The 15,363-nt window shown below is 47.1% G+C and overlaps 1 protein-coding gene across 1 annotated transcript; it reads left to right on the top strand.

Moving 5' to 3' along the window:
* Positions 1-894: 894 nt before the first annotated feature.
* RAB1A (RAB1A, member RAS oncogene family) lies at positions 895-14,514 on the top strand. The gene is given in 9 exon segments (XM_027663086.1): positions 895-938; positions 940-1,183; positions 1,185-1,220; positions 1,222-1,286; positions 7,499-7,571; positions 9,733-9,828; positions 11,175-11,270; positions 12,259-12,390; positions 12,663-14,514. Coding segments are annotated over 9 exon segments (984 nt in total). The 3' UTR covers positions 12,861-14,514.
* Positions 14,515-15,363: the final 849 nt, after the last annotated feature.

The following is a 15,363-nucleotide window of genomic DNA, read 5'->3' as shown; positions in this document are numbered from 1 at the left end:
ACAGTCCCTCCATGCCCAGCAGCAAAAAGAGCGTGGAAATATTTACTGTTCCCAAAGAATGCTGTGAAATGCGAACTAACTAACGCTCGAAAAAAAGCCTTTGATAGAAGATGCAGTGGCAGTGTAAAAAAGGATTGTGACTTACTAATGCCCGTGGAGAGCAGAGGCCTGACAGAGGCTGGAGAAGCCCCTGTGCTGCTCCAGGTGCTGCTGCGCTGCCACCCCTGCGCTTCCCAGTTTTTCTGCAAGGTCTCCAGTTCTACCCCCACCAGACACCGAGATAAGCGGTAAAACAAGCAGCAGAGCGGGTTCTCCCCTTCCTCCCTCCACCTGCCGCCCTGTCCGCATTCCCAAGGAACATTCCCGACGCGCGATGTCCCTGCCCTGTCCCTCCCACAACCCCCCGGCCCCGGGGCCTTGGTGGGACACTGGGAACCCCATCGGGGCGTGGGGGTCAGACCCGGGCGAGGGTCGGAATCGCCTGGTCACCGCTTGGCGTGGAGGGAAGGGAACCACCGGGAGAAATAAGGTAACCACTGGAGGAAAGGGAACCACTGGGCCGCGCTGGGGGGTACCGGGCCCAGAGGGACGGAGGGATGGAGGAAGGGATGGAGGAAGACATGGATTGATCTCGGGAGGGATGGAAGGACGGAGCCCGCGATGGAACCAGGGATGCGCCCGGACTCTGTCCCGGGATAACTCTCGGGCGCGGCCCCGCGAGGCCCCGCCCCCCCCGCGCGAAGGCCCCGCCCCCGCCCCTCCCGCGCGCTGACTCGCCCGAGCTGCCACGTCTGCCCGCTGACGTCATCCCGGCCGGCGCCCTGCGGCCAATCAGTGGCGCCGCCCGCCGCGCCGAGCCGACGGGGCCTAGGGAAGAAAGGCCGGCCGGCGCGCATGCGCCGCCGCCGCCGCGAGGGCAGCCGGGAGAGCGAGTCTACAAGGGGCGGCTTGGGCCGGCCGGAGGTGGCGGCGTGGACTCGGTTTCCCGTGGCGCCCCGCGACCGCCCCCCGGCCATGTAAGCGCTGCTCGGCGAGCGGCCGCCCCGTTTCCTGGTCGGGCTCCGGCGGCCATTTTGGGCTGAGGCGCAGCGCGGAGGCCGCGGAGCGGGCGCGGGCGGACGAGCCGAGCCGAGCGCCGGGCGATCGCGGCTCCCTCGGACCAGCGCACCGCGGAGCGCCTGCCCTCGGCGGCGGGAGGTGCCGCCGCACCGCCCCCCCTCTCACAGCGCGCTCGCCGTCCCTCGGGCCGCGGGCCCCACGGACATGTCCAGCATGAACCCCGAATAGTGAGTGCGGGGCGCGGAGGCCCCGGGGCCGCGCTGGGGGCGCCGCGGGGCGCGGGGAGGGCCGGGCCGAGGCCGTGGTTCCGAGGGCTCGATCCCCCCCCCTCCCGGTGTCCGCGGGGCCGCGCCCGGGGCCGGGCGGCGGGAGGGGAGAAGGGGGGGCGGCCCGAGGGTGGGAGCGGGGGGGCCGTGAGGGGTCAGTGGTGTCCCCGCTGCGAACCGGCATCGCCGCCCCAGCGCCCCGGGACCGCCGTGGGGCGCAGCCCGCGGCGATTTTCCCGGAGCTCGGGAAGCACAGCGGGGCCTTGGATCCAACAAGTGCCCGGGGGGGGGGGGCACCGGCACCTGGGGAAAGGCGATGGCCCCGGCCCGCAGCGGATCGGCGGCCAGGGGTCCACCCTTCGCCGGAGCTGAGAGTCATGTGTGTGTCACATGGCTCTTGCAAAACACTTCTTGCCTATGTAGATTTTGCAACGCTGCGACTCGATAATGGAGCGCTCTCGGGGCTCTGACTGGAGCTGGAATAGCACTTGCCTGGAAAGCCTGGGGATGACACAGGGTTTTTTGTTTTTTGGGAGGGTCGTTGTGTGAGTGTGGCCTTTCCCTGCTCGGGCGTGGGGGTATCTGAGCTCTCTGCTCAGGTGTCTGAGCTCTCTGGTAGCTCCTGAGAGCTGTGTCCTTCCCACCGGGCTGTGGGGGACAATAAACTGTTTTGCTCGTGGCTTTTTTTTGAGCGAATGAGAAGAGTGACTTGGAGTTAAGTTTAAAAAGCACTTCAGAAATCAGCTGCTGCACTGCCAACCCTTTAACCTTTAGGGTGTGTTTAGGCTTCTGGCTTTGTTGGCACTCCAGTTTGGGGGGGTGGTGAAGCCACTGTGCCCTCTGATGTCACTCAGGTGGTTCTGGTACTGAAACACACGTGTGGTGTGACGTTGCTGCTCTGGATACCCATGGACTCTGCTCCTGGCAGACACTCTCACAACCTCTGTCCTCACAGCTTTTCCACACAACACAGACTCCTGACTCTTGCGTGTCCATGGATCCTCTGGCTCTTTGCACAAACGTTACCTCTTAAAATCACCTGAGGAGCAAACAAGTGCTCATCAGCTGGTGTGAGGGAGTTGGTGAAACCCGAGGGGTACAGCCAGGAACTCGAGTTACATCTTGGCAAGATTACATCCCAAACTTGCATGTGTAGCTTAGGAAAACACCAAGACAAGTAGCTGGAGGTGGGCAGGCCAGCAATCTGCTGGTGCCTCTGTGGTCCTCAACAGTTAAACTCAAATTTACCTGTGAGACTCTGAGTTTTAACACCTGCAAAGTGTTAGACCACTTACAGAAACAGGTCGAAGGGGGCTTTTCCCAGACGTGTTTGGTTTGGGGGTTTTTTTTGCCTTTCCTGAAGTCTCTCAGCTCTCTAGAATAATGCAGAGAGTCATTCCCTGCAATGAGATACTGAAAGCTGCTGTGAAGAGGGGGGAAAACGTTCTGAAAGAGGCTTGTTCTCAGTGGAAGAGTGCTCGTTCCTTGTTCCTCGCTGAACGCGTTCTTGAAAGCAAAACAAAGAGGAAAAGCTGTAGTTTAAGATTAACTTGTAGTGTTAAATTGCCACTTCCTGATAGGGTTTGGCCTGCAGGATGAGGGGAGGAGATGGGAAGGGCGTGGTAAGATGGACAGAAAATACCTGTCACTGTAATGGGTGTACTTGGGTCCGTGTTAACCCAGGAATAAGATTTAAGATATTATGACATTATTCCTTCTAGTTCCCTGTAGCAGATACGTCCGCTTTCCTCTTAGAAGTGCCTTGTAACACATTCTCACTTCCTTATCACAGCTTCAGATCAGGCTGTGGCCCCAGATCCTCTCTTCTGGGCGTTCCAGAACTCTGTCAGAAGTCAGTGCGATGGTTAAAATCTCTCACTAAAGACCTGTTTCCTTCAATTTTCCTGCTAAAGTTCAGGATTAGAATCTGCTAATTCTTGCAAGGGCTTGAAGGGGGAGGTGTATGTGGTTCTGAGAGCTTCCTTGGAACTCCAGGGCTGTGGGACAGCCTAGTGGACTATTTGGAGCTGAAGAGGAGTGGATGAGAGATATTAGTGTTTGGAAGCTAAATTCTGAAAACACCTGCCCAGTGAGCACTGGGATGTATTCCTTCTGTGTTCCTCCCTCCCCGCTGGTGTTTAAACGAGCAAAATGTCAATATTGACTGTGCTGTGACTAGATCATGTCAGGTTCAGCATTTCCTACCCCTTCTGCCACTTGCATGTAGTTGGCTAACTGGCACAAACACATTGGTGGGTGCACTATCCAAGTCTTACCAGGAATTAATCTTGATCCATGTTCTGTAGTGTCTGAATCTTGTTCTAGATACTCTCAAGCAGAGATGAGGAAATTAAAGTGGGGTTTGGAGTAAGTCTGGGGTTGTTTTTTTTCATTCTTCAGGAGTGCTGGAGAATACCTGTGAGGGGGTTTCAGTCTTGTGTGATGGCGGTTGGTAGATGACAATTGAGTAGCAGCTCCTGGGCTGCTGGAATCATCTGAAATTGTTTGTGTTCTAACCTTTCTAAATATCAGTCTGCAATGCAAAGTGGCATTATGTCTTCTGGGTTCTGTTTACTTACACAAGCGGTGTGTAATCAGAGTGACAGTCATGCTCCTCTTCAGTAAAATTTCTGGGGTGGTAGAACAAAGACCTGGGATTGAGGCTGCTTGAGTACCTGTTTACTGTAAACTTGCAGCTGAGATCACTGATTAAAGCTGATTGCAGCAGTTCCTTCTTGGAGACAGATGACTACCTGGTCTTGTCTGCTTTGGCATAAAACCTTCCTGGCATTTAGAAAATCCCCACGTGCCTCCCTGTATAAACAACAGTATCTTAGAGCCCCACAGGTCCCTTGTTCCACACAGCTTTGACCAGACCTGTCCTAAAAACTTGATTTCCTGGTTTTCTGCTGAACTGCTGACACGGGACATGCACATAAGAGGAGGATGCTGCTGCACTGCTCAAAACATCCACAGGGCTGGTTTGGAGGTGCCTGGGTTGTTTTTTTTCTTTTGCAAGAGGCAGTTAAACTTCACATACTTGTCCTTTATCTCTTGGGCAAGAGGAAGTGACTGTATCCCCTTCCTGGTGGAGAGGATTTGAAAGCCTCACTCCTACTGACTGAACCTGCCTTGCTGTCTGTGCTCTTCCAGTGGGATTTCTCTGAGGGTCCCAAGTAGGACTTGCTTATGTAAATGGTGAGAAATAGTTGAATAATTAACCTGAATTCCCACTGTCTCCTAAGTAGTGTGGAGAAGGCTCTCTAAACTGGAGGAGCTCATGAGTTTAAGTGTTCAGGTTTAAGGAGCAAAATTCAGTGGCTTCAGAAATGGTTGTGTGGCTCTTTGGGAGTAAATACCAGAATTAACCAGTGTGTCTCATTGGACCCATTGCTGCAGTTGAACCCATTTACACAGATAGTCTATTGGTGTAGTTCAGTCTAGAAATACTTAGTTTTATTTGCTTTAAACCATTGCTGTACCCAGGAGCTGTCTCAAGCATCACGCTGTGTATAACAGAGGCTGCACGTTTGGTTCTCAAACCCCTGTGTGGGCACCTGCTGTGTTTTAAAAGGTACAGCTTCCAACCTGTGTTTGGAAAGGAAGGCACTGTATTATTGCAATATGGAGTGTCTCAGAAAATTAAAAACTTAATTTAAGTAGAACCCTGCAATTTATTTCCAAATTGATGCAGGTCTAAGCATCAGCCTTGCTTATCTCTGGCATAAGTAGGTTTTTGTGACACAACACCAGTTTCTATGCTCAGAGATGGAGGTAACCCAGGAAAGGCTGTTTCCAGCCTGTTGCTGGCCCTGGTTTTGGTGAGGGTGAGGCAGGTGGCTTAAGGCCACCACGTGAGCCTGTGGTTATCACTTGCCTCTGAAAATACTGAAGCCCTAAGTGAGGGAAGATCTGAATAGCAAAGATGTCAAACCCAGTATTTAAGGCTTCTGAGTTCCTGTTGTATTTACTTAACAACAGTTCTGTGTATAAGCTGTTATTCTTGTTTGCTTCTGAGCAGTAACTGATTTAATGGCAGGGTAGGTTTGGTTGGGAGCTGCTCATAGTGCTAAGAGTAACAGAGGAAGACAAGTTACTTGATGTCTGGGGGAACCTGAATTGCTCTTGGAAGCAAGGGGAGGCTTTTAGGTGGATCTCAGACCATAGCTGAAGCCTTACCTATACCAGGAAGGATTACTTTTTCCCACTAATTTTAGTAAAAACAATGTAGTGCTAATATTCACATGTTAATATTCTTAAGGGGATTATAATGTGCTGCAAGCTGTAATACTTTCAAGTGTATTAGTGCTTGCTTTAAGTAATAATGTAACTTCAGGATTGCTGAAAATCCTGGATATGTAGGAAACTAAAAAACCCAAGCTTCCTGAGGCATCAGTGTTGGGGGAGAAGGCACACGTGTAACAGTGGTCCAGGTCTTGCAGCTCTTGTACCTCACCTTGGTCCCCAGGTTACAGAGAGTTTCTGCTGCTCTTGGGGAACTAAACAATTAGTGGGGCTAAGAAGTTTTCTGATCAGTGTTTCAGCCACCTTGAATCTGTTGAGATATGTGGGTTGTGATGCAATGTGACTTATGCCCCCTGAACAGTTTCAGTTAATAACTGTCATTCTCCTAAGACCATCTTGCCTTGTAATAGTACATGACTTGACAGGTGGAGTGGTGACTTCTGTGAGCTGGTAGGTATCCTTTGACTTTGATTATTCTTTTTTAATACCTTGAGTGCTTTTAGCTTTACATTGCAGGGTTGCATTTTTAAGGATCAGCTTATTAGTTGCTACATTTACCGCTCCTGACTCCTCTCTAGCCTTGAGAGGAGTGCTTGGAAACTGGAGGTTTCAGCTGGGTGTGTTCCTGCAGCCTGGGGCCAGCCAGGGTAAGAGTCACTTGGGCACTGAAGCAGAGGAGTGGTGAAAAGCTGAGCAGTTGACCATCTGCTTGGCTGTTATCAGCTGGGGATGGATGCAGTTTCCTGGCTGGATTCCTGCCAGCCAGAGTCAGTGGCGATGCTGAAGAATAGTAGGTGGGGGACAGCTGATTTCAGGCATTTAGGTAAACTTAATCTTTACTCAGCTTGGTTAAGTGGGCATAAAAATATGCCTGTTAAACTCCTGTGGTTAAATGAGAAGAGGACTTAAAACTGGCCACTACAGGGCTGGAAGGTTGTAAACTGGGCTAGTGTAGTACTGAAGAAGCAAAATAACTTGTGTTATTTGTGTTGTCTCTGCTGCTTGTTCTCTACTATGAAATTTCCCCATTAGTCTTAGGACTAACACAGAAACTTATATTTTGCCAATAATGAAATCTTCACCACTCTTAGAAGTGTAAATCTAGGTTGGTCACTGATGACACTGTACTTGTTCTTAATTGTTGAGAAGACTCAACATTAGGCAAGAAGAGAATTGTCAACTCTTCCAGTGTGTCTTGAGAATTACTAATATCACACCTGACGTCCCCCAGAGATGTATCCTCATCTGGCAATAACTTTAGCTGTAATTCCTGAAAGGCAGGTGGAGTATTGGTCTCTGCTAATAAATAGTCTGTAGTGGAAGGTGGATGTTAATTTTGCTTTAACAGGCACTGTAACTATGACACTTGGTGTTCATAGTTTGTATATTTAAATTGCATACTGTGCTGTTGCATTCTGTTGGAACTTAAATATGGGTGACTTAAACTGAGGAAAGAAATGGTTGGCTTTGGGCAGCTGTGTTGTGAAGCCTCTGACCCTAAAGATGCAGAGATAATGGCTCTGGTGGGCAGCAGGCTGTCGCTGCCACCTGCGTGTTATTTGAGTTACTCACCCAAGCAGTGAGGCTTGCACTTAATTGCAGAGCATGATTTTCATCTGTGCTAGACCACAAAGGGCTGGAGTAGGACTGTGTTAGTCTTGCTGATTGTCCAACTAATATCCCCAGAGTAACTTCCTAGGAAAGCACAGTGCCACATAAAAGTGCTGTGTTCAGAGCATCTACTTCTCACTTCCCTTACCAAGTAAATTGTGTCTAAACTGGATAGAGGAGCTTGGAGTTGTAGGTGAATTTCCTAGCAGTGAATCAATTTACCCTTCTCAAACATCATAATACCCTGGTGTAAGGAACTTGGTTCTTGACAGTGTTTTTCATTAAGTGACCTAATTTTTTTTTTTTTCCTTCTGCAGTGACTATTTATTCAAGCTACTTCTGATTGGAGACTCCGGTGTTGGGAAATCTTGCCTTCTACTTAGGTTTGCAGTAAGTGATCATGCTTGAAAACTTTATGTAAAAAAGCTGCTTAGCAAGAACTCTCCTTTCAAGTAGTTCTGGTAGCGGGGCTGATGTCTGTCAGGTCTGGCATACCAAGGAATAAGTACAGTATTGCAAAGCCCTCCTGTCTTCTGAATTTGTTTCTAGCTGATGTATTTGAGTAAATTGGAAAGAAATAATATCAAGACTGTGTCCAGTTGAGTTTAATTCTAATTTTCCTTTTGCTAGAGAACAAGATATCTTAATTTAACTTCCATCATTACAGTAGTGGTAGAACACTGAAGGTGGAAGGATATACTTGAATTCTGGGGTGTGAGCCTTCAGGCATGAGGGGTACAAATGTGTCAGGGCAAGACCTTGATCAGTTACTACTTGATAAGAACATTTTCTGCCAGATAAAATTTGATATCTGCATTGAAAAGATCTACCAGTTGTTTAGTCAGAGAAGCAATTGAAATAATCATCTAGGAATGACGAGGCCTTGTGCTTCCTTTAGTGAATGTTGAAATTGCTGATGGGCTGCTCTGGCTGAACTTTGATGCAAGAAGCTCAAGTTTTCCTGTCAACAGGAAAATTTAGAATGGGCTTGACAGCTCTTAGTAGAAAAAGCTGAAGTCCAGTGAACTTCTTATCTGTGCCTGTGCCAAAGTGCAGCTTTATGTTGCCATGGGAAGAGAGGAAGGAAGGGAGAATATGGGACATTAATGTAGAAACTCAAGTGTGGTGCTGCCACAAGGTGATGGCATCGTTCTCGCAGCCTGAACAATTGCTCTGGGCACCTCTGGGAAGAGCCTGTTGTGTCATGTCATTAGTGTGAAGTGGTGGTCTGGGCTGTACAGATAGTCTCAGTTACAGCTGTCACAGCTGCTGGTGGTGCAGTGTTAGGGCAGGGAGGCACTAAAACCAGTGTGAACAGGAGAAGGATGTCCCCTGCTCTGCTCACAGCATGGAGGCAGTGGATTGGAAGTGACACCACAGCTGGAGCAGCATTCCCAGAGCAGTCTAGCCAGCTTCTCTCACAGATACTGTTGAATTAATCCTGGCCTCATGCAAATAATCCAACTTTTCCTTTTTGATAGCCAGCTTAAGTTTGTGCTCAGTTATCTGGTGTTTCTTCAACTAAGTAGCTCTGTCCTTTGGAAAAATGTGACTTTCCAACTAAGCTGTTTTACCCTGACATAAGGAATTACTACAGCATTCACTTACCTGTGTTCTTGCTGCTGTAGGTTAAACTTCAGGCTTTTCAAACATACCCTTCTGAGTACTGAAATGTTAAGGAAATAAATGTCATGTCATTCTTAAAGGCTTAATATTTCATTCTTACTTGGATGTATTACCTAAGATGTCTTCCATTCACAACCCAAAGAAATCCCTTGTGTTTGTGATACCTACTGGTTGCATAAAAGCCTTTTGTGGTATACTGTGCATGAAGTTCTATCCTATGGGTACTTTAGGAATAGAAACTTCCTTTATTCTGACAAGCTGACCATCACTAGAAGGTAGCAAAGGCTGATCCAGCCCTTCCTGTGTGCCTTAAGGCCTGCTGGAGACTGCAGCCAGGTCCCTGCAAACTGCTCAGCAGTGTTTTCCTTCCTGTATTGACACAGGCTGCAGAGCAGAGGACTCAGCACAAGTACCTCAGCTGTAACTCTAACCTGCCTTAGCAACCAGCTGCAGCAGCAGAGGATCTGAAATTCATGTGTGGAGTGTGACTGAAGCAAAGCCTCTGACTTGTAGGTGGCTGCTGTGTAACACAGATGAAAAAACATCAAAGGAAAATAAAAATTGATGCATTTTATTAACCACAGTGGTTATTCTAAGTAGTTCTTCAGTCTGCCAACTTCAGCAAAGCTGGTTTTTACACTACAATTCACAAGGACTTAACACTGCAGGATTTCCAGAAAAAAAGCTTTTTTGACTAGTTTTTGAAACACAGGTCTGGTTGGTTGTGGTGCGTTTGGAAAACTTTTGCAGAATTTTGAAAAGTAGATACTCTGTGGAAATGCACAGTTGCCTCCTGGACTTTGCCATGAGAAAACAGGCTGGTTTTCCAAGGAAATTAAGTACCCTTGTCTGCCTGGTGCATAATGAAGTAGGTGGCTGCAGAAGAGGTGCAGCTGGCTTGACTTCTGTTCACTCTCTCTCCTAGGATGACACGTACACAGAAAGTTACATCAGCACGATTGGTGTGGACTTCAAAATCAGAACTATAGAACTAGATGGGAAAACAATCAAGCTTCAGATAGTAAGTAGTATTTCTCAACTCCTGGGTACTTTAAACTGTGTGAGCACAGAATTATATTCATAACTGTTGGCAGTTATCTTTGTACTTTAATCATTAAAATGTAAGTGATAGCTTCCCTGTTACAAGAGGCAAGGCAGTTTTCACAGGATTCCAGGACTTCCCATGACCTGTCCTTAAAGAAGGATGCTTATTATGTTTCCCTGAAAGAGGAGGTTCTGTGCTGGAGTGCTCTTGTATCAAAATTTGGTGTAGTTCTGCAGTTTGTAGCAAGGATTTGTGTAAGTGCAGGAATACCACAGAGTTGTCCAAGATGCCTGAATTCCCCAGCAGCTGTTACTAGCAGACTGCACTGTCTAGTGCTGGAAACTGTTTTTGTCGACCTGAGTGGAAAAACTGACACAAAGCCTTGTAACTGGTCTGTCTGCCTTAGCACTGGGCGGTGCTGCTTTTGGCCTTCCACTTGGAATAAACAGGGGAAGAGACTTGGCAGTTCTTTAATCCTGAAGCACTCTGAAAGGGTGACTGGTGTAACGAAACCCAATATCTGTGCAAGGTCACACAATCCTTGTCAGCCACTGCTTCCAGCTCAAGCAGAGGCTCTCAGGACTTGACAGCAATGACTCAGGGATTCCATGTTGTGAAGCAGGAGTCCAGCTTACAGCCAGAAGCACGAGCCTCCAGACTCCAGTGTAACTGTCCTGAGTATAGAGCAGCCCACTAGGAACGCTGTCACTGTTGAATTAGTCTGAGTCTGACTGTTTCTAACATGCAGCCAGCCCTATTCTTGACACGGCTCCAGGGAGCTGTTTGGGCAAGTGCTGTTCCTGTCCTGGGTGGGGGAAGAGGTCAAGCACCTAATATCCCTCCTTAAGTCTCACAGCAGGAGAAGAGAACTGGGTTTGGTTCGAGTTGTTGCCTTTAAATACTTTTGCTGGAGCTCCTGTGCCAAGGAAGTTGCAGGGAGCGGTCACGTTGGAGACCTGCAGCTCCGACCTTCTTTCTAACCAAGCCCTGGTTTGTGTTTGTTCTTCTGAGCACTGAACCATGGCTTCTTCATGGGTTAAAACTGCTTCATGTTCTCCTCTGAGAGATCTCCTGGCCACCCTTGGCTGAAACCAAGGAAATGAGCGCTTGAGAAAAGTGGCTACCCAGGTGCAATTCTCAGCTAAAATACTTGATCTCCTCAAATCCTGTTGGATGCACGCAGTTTCAGAGCCACTTCTGCAGCTGTGACTTGGATGTGGTTGTAGTTGGGTGGCTGATCCTCTGAGCTGTGTTGCTGGAAGCTGCTGTGTAACTCTGGCACAGCCACACTGCGGTGACTGACCCTGTTACTTGTCTTGTAGTGGGACACGGCGGGACAGGAGAGGTTTCGGACTATCACTTCCAGTTACTATAGAGGAGCTCATGGCATCATAGTTGTGTATGATGTTACAGATCAGGTAAGTGTTAAAACCTGTGCCTGGAGAGTTTCTCCAGGCTGATAAGTAAATAAACCCAGGAATTTAACAACTGAGCACGTCTTAAGGAGACAGTGGCGCAGTTCTCCAGGCTGCACTGAGGTTTATCAAGCCGAGTGTATATGTTCCTATGCAGGGTTTGGGGCTGAACACAGAAATAAAAGGAGCAGTGGGATTTGTGGCTCTAAAACAGTTGTACTTTAGGCTTAACCTCAAACTTGCTGAGCAGGTAACTGATTGTTCTGTGTGAATACTTCTCACCCTGCCTTTGGTAGCAGGAAGCCTGAGTTACTGATGGAAGTTGTTGAAAGATTTCTGAATGTACTTGAACTTTGGTGTTCAGTAAAAATGGGCATTGGGAACAGAAAATTGTCAGCATGTGTGTAGGACACAACTGAGCCAGTGTTTTCTGTGAAAGGATCTCTGAAGATTACTGGTGCAGTTGTCCTGTTGGAAGGGCACTTGGGAAGTGTAGGGTTTCCTTCATTAATAGAAAAAGAACAATTGTGTTCAGTTGCTAACTGGAATATTGATCCGGCATTTCTGCAGTCAAAGGTTGTTCCAGCACATCTACAACAAGGTGGTTTGCACCTGATACCTGGTGCTTTGTAAATTTGTGGGATTCTTCTGGTTTCAGCTGTGTGCTGTGTCTCTTATCTCTGCTACAGGAAGAGGAAGAAGAGTCCCAGATGGTAGAAGCTCTTGAATATTCAAGATATGGAGCTGGGAAAATAATAGGGGAGGAGGAGTGCAGGAAGGGCTGATTGTGTAGGGCTTGGAGCAAGAGCTGTGTAGACCATGTGGTGACTGGGCTGTCCTGAGGCCATCAGGGATGGCAGCATTAGAGAGTTCTCTCCCGTGGTTGTGAATCACATTGGTCAGGGCACCGCTTCCTGTTCTTTCCTGGTCATTACCAAAGTGCTGAACTTCCCTCTCCCAGGGCCTTGCTTACAGTTCTCTTATCTCACAGGAGTCTTTCAATAATGTAAAGCAGTGGCTGCAGGAGATAGACCGTTATGCCAGTGAAAACGTCAACAAGTTGTTGGTGGGGAACAAATGTGATCTGACCACAAAGAAAGTAGTAGACTATACAACAGCAAAGGTATGTGGATACAAACAGCTGTGTTTGCTTGGTGAGCACCTGCTTTGGTTCATAATGCACAGAGCTGCTAGAGCAGGGAAGTGCTGTGGTACGTGGGTGTCAGGGTGACACAACTGGGGGCAGTTTAATGACCCCCTGCCCTGCAGGTCAGACTGGAGATGGGGGGTGGGGTGGAATCCAGGAACTTGTGGCTTATCCGGCAGTGCACCAGGAAAGGAGGTGAGCTGTGAACCTGTGTATGAGCTTACTGTTCACTGTTTCTCAATTTGCAGGAATTTGCAGATTCTCTTGGAATTCCCTTTTTGGAAACCAGTGCAAAGAATGCCACAAATGTAGAACAGTCTTTCATGACCATGGCTGCTGAGATTAAAAAACGAATGGGCCCGGGAGCGACAGCTGGTGGTGCAGAGAAGTCCAATGTTAAAATTCAGAGCACTCCAGTCAAGCAGTCTAGTGGAGGTTGCTGCTAAAACTTGCCTCCCCCCTTTTGTCTCACAACAATGAATTTGCAATCTGAACCCAAGTGAAAAAAAAAAAATTGCCTGAATTGTACTGTATGTAGCTGCACTACAACAGATTCTTACCGTCTCCACAAAGGTCAGAGATTGTAAATGGTCAATACTGACTTTTTTTATTCCCTTGACTCAAGACAGCTAACTTCATTTTCAGAACTGTTTTAAACCTTTGTGTGCTGGTTTATAAACGTGTAATCCTTGTTGCTTTTCCTGATACCAGACTGTTTCCTGTGGTTGGTTAGGATGTATTTTTGTTTTGATGTTTCTATTGGCATGTTTAGATGTCAGGTTTAGTCTTCTGAAGATGAAGTTTAGCCATTTTGTATCAAACAGCACAACAGTGTCTGTCACTTTCCATGCATAAAATTTAGTAAGATATATGTAAGATCTGATTTGCTAGTTCCTTCTTGTAGAATTATAAATGGAGAGATCACACTATCTGATTAATAGTTTCTTCATACTCTGCATATAATTTGTGGCTGCAGAATATTGTAATTTGTTGCACAATATGTAACAAAACTGAAGAAATGTTTAATAAATATTGTACTTATTGGAAGTAATATCAAACTGTATGGTGATAAATATTGTCTTAATTTGTATGGCTAAGGGGGAAATCAGGCTTGCATTGTGCACAAAACATATCTGTGTGTGCAGCCATGGCTCTCAGACCTCCTGATAGACCAGAGACCTTCCCTGCAACTCAAACCAGTGGCTGTGGCCCCAAAGCCTGAGCTGTCGTGGTGCTTAAGGCACGTGTGCTGTACTAGAAACACCCAGCCAATGTTCATGGAGGCATAATGCACTCTGAATGTACAACAGTTCCCTAACTTAGTCTTGGAACTTAATTTATTTCTCAAGGACTCCACTTAGGGGATTCCCGACAGCTTTGCGTAGTAGGGGAGAGAACAGTATTTCCCTAACACGAGTGATTTCAGTGTAACCTGGAGGAGGTGTAACTTTCTACCAGTATATTATGTCTTTTCTATATACTGTTAATTCCATCCTCTTTTAATCAATACTCTTCTGACTTAGTGCAACAGCTTAGCTTCTATTCTGTTCTGCAGCGAGGCACCAGGAGGATGACATGGGGGCAGCAGGGCCCCCCCACCAGACTGTTGCTCAAAGTAGGCGCTATCTCAAATAATTTGGAACTAACCAGCAGCCAAGAGGTTTTGGATGGTGTGTGATTCTTTGTACAGAGCTAATCAAATCATTAGTGCCTGATGTCTAGCTAAAAGCCACAGGAAAGCTAGCCTATAACACTTCCTATACATGTAAAATTGTTCAGCTTTATCTAAACTCAAATGTTCAGCCTATTCTGTAAATAGTCTCATGTTTGAAAGACCATGTAACATTCCCCTAGTAGTAAATACACCCTGTGATAGTAAAAATATAGCCTAGGTATGTTGTGAGGTATAAACTAAAACTGGTGCAAATATCCTCTGATTTTTTTTTTTTTTTTTTGGGGGGGGGGTGACTTTGGCTAACAGCTTTCTTCAACATAGTTGCATAAATCAACAGGCAATTGTAATACATAAAGTATTGTCATGGTTAAGTTGAACTCTTCCACTTGAGACCTTCACAATAAAGTGATGTGCTTTCTAGTAGAGATGTGCTTGTTGGTATAATTCATTATAAATGTGAGTGGCTGCTCCTCGAGAGCAGGAGCAGCAGCGAGTGCTGCCCAGATCAGGAAGCGAAGCAGAAGGAGGTTGTGTTGAGGGTGAAACATCTTCCCTTCAGAGAGTGCACAAATGAACTTCAATGTCGAGATGCCTGCTACATACTATCCAAACCAATGTTAATATATACAGTAATAAAAGCATTGCAAAACCAACTTGGGCTACACCAGGTGTTTGGTGGTTATTTGTTCCCCCCCTCAGTCATGACTTTGCTGGTGCTGCTGAAGCTTGTGGTTTTCAGGCTGAGGTGTGAGGGCAGAGCAGGCCTGAGAGTCCTGGAAAAGGGCACTGTAGTCTCTTACCCATGAGCTGAAATACTAAATACTTTTGACATAATGGGTCAAAAAAAAATTGCCTGTGAGGCTTAGGACACAGAAGATGGGAGAGTATCCAAAAAACCCCAAAAACTCCAATGAATTATTTGTTGTAGGTGCTTCAGTTTACCTGTGCTTTTACCTTCTACTTGTGCAGAACATAAACTTGACTGTGTTGTGTTCTCAGGAATGGGAAGAAGTGATGCTTTCTGCACAAGAAAACCACGCTCAGCATTTAGTTTAAAGGTTAATTAAAGCCGAGTACCAACATGCTGTAACTTTGTTTGGCCACTTACCTTGTTGTGCTGCTTCAGAGATGTGAGCAGTGGTTAACTGCAGTAGCTGTAAGAGGGGAAACCAGCACAGCACCAACACAGCTACAGCCAACAACAGTTGGTGACACCAGATTATACAGAACCTGGTTCTCCATCGCCTGTTTATTATTTTATTGAGATTCGCTCT

This window comes from Corapipo altera, unplaced genomic scaffold (genome assembly GCF_003945725.1).
Source record: "Corapipo altera isolate COAL_440 unplaced genomic scaffold, ASM394572v1 94, whole genome shotgun sequence".
NCBI lineage: Eukaryota > Metazoa > Chordata > Aves > Passeriformes > Pipridae > Corapipo > Corapipo altera.
The sequence above is the reverse complement of the archived record's forward strand: the minus strand, read 5'-3'. Positions and strand labels throughout refer to the sequence as shown.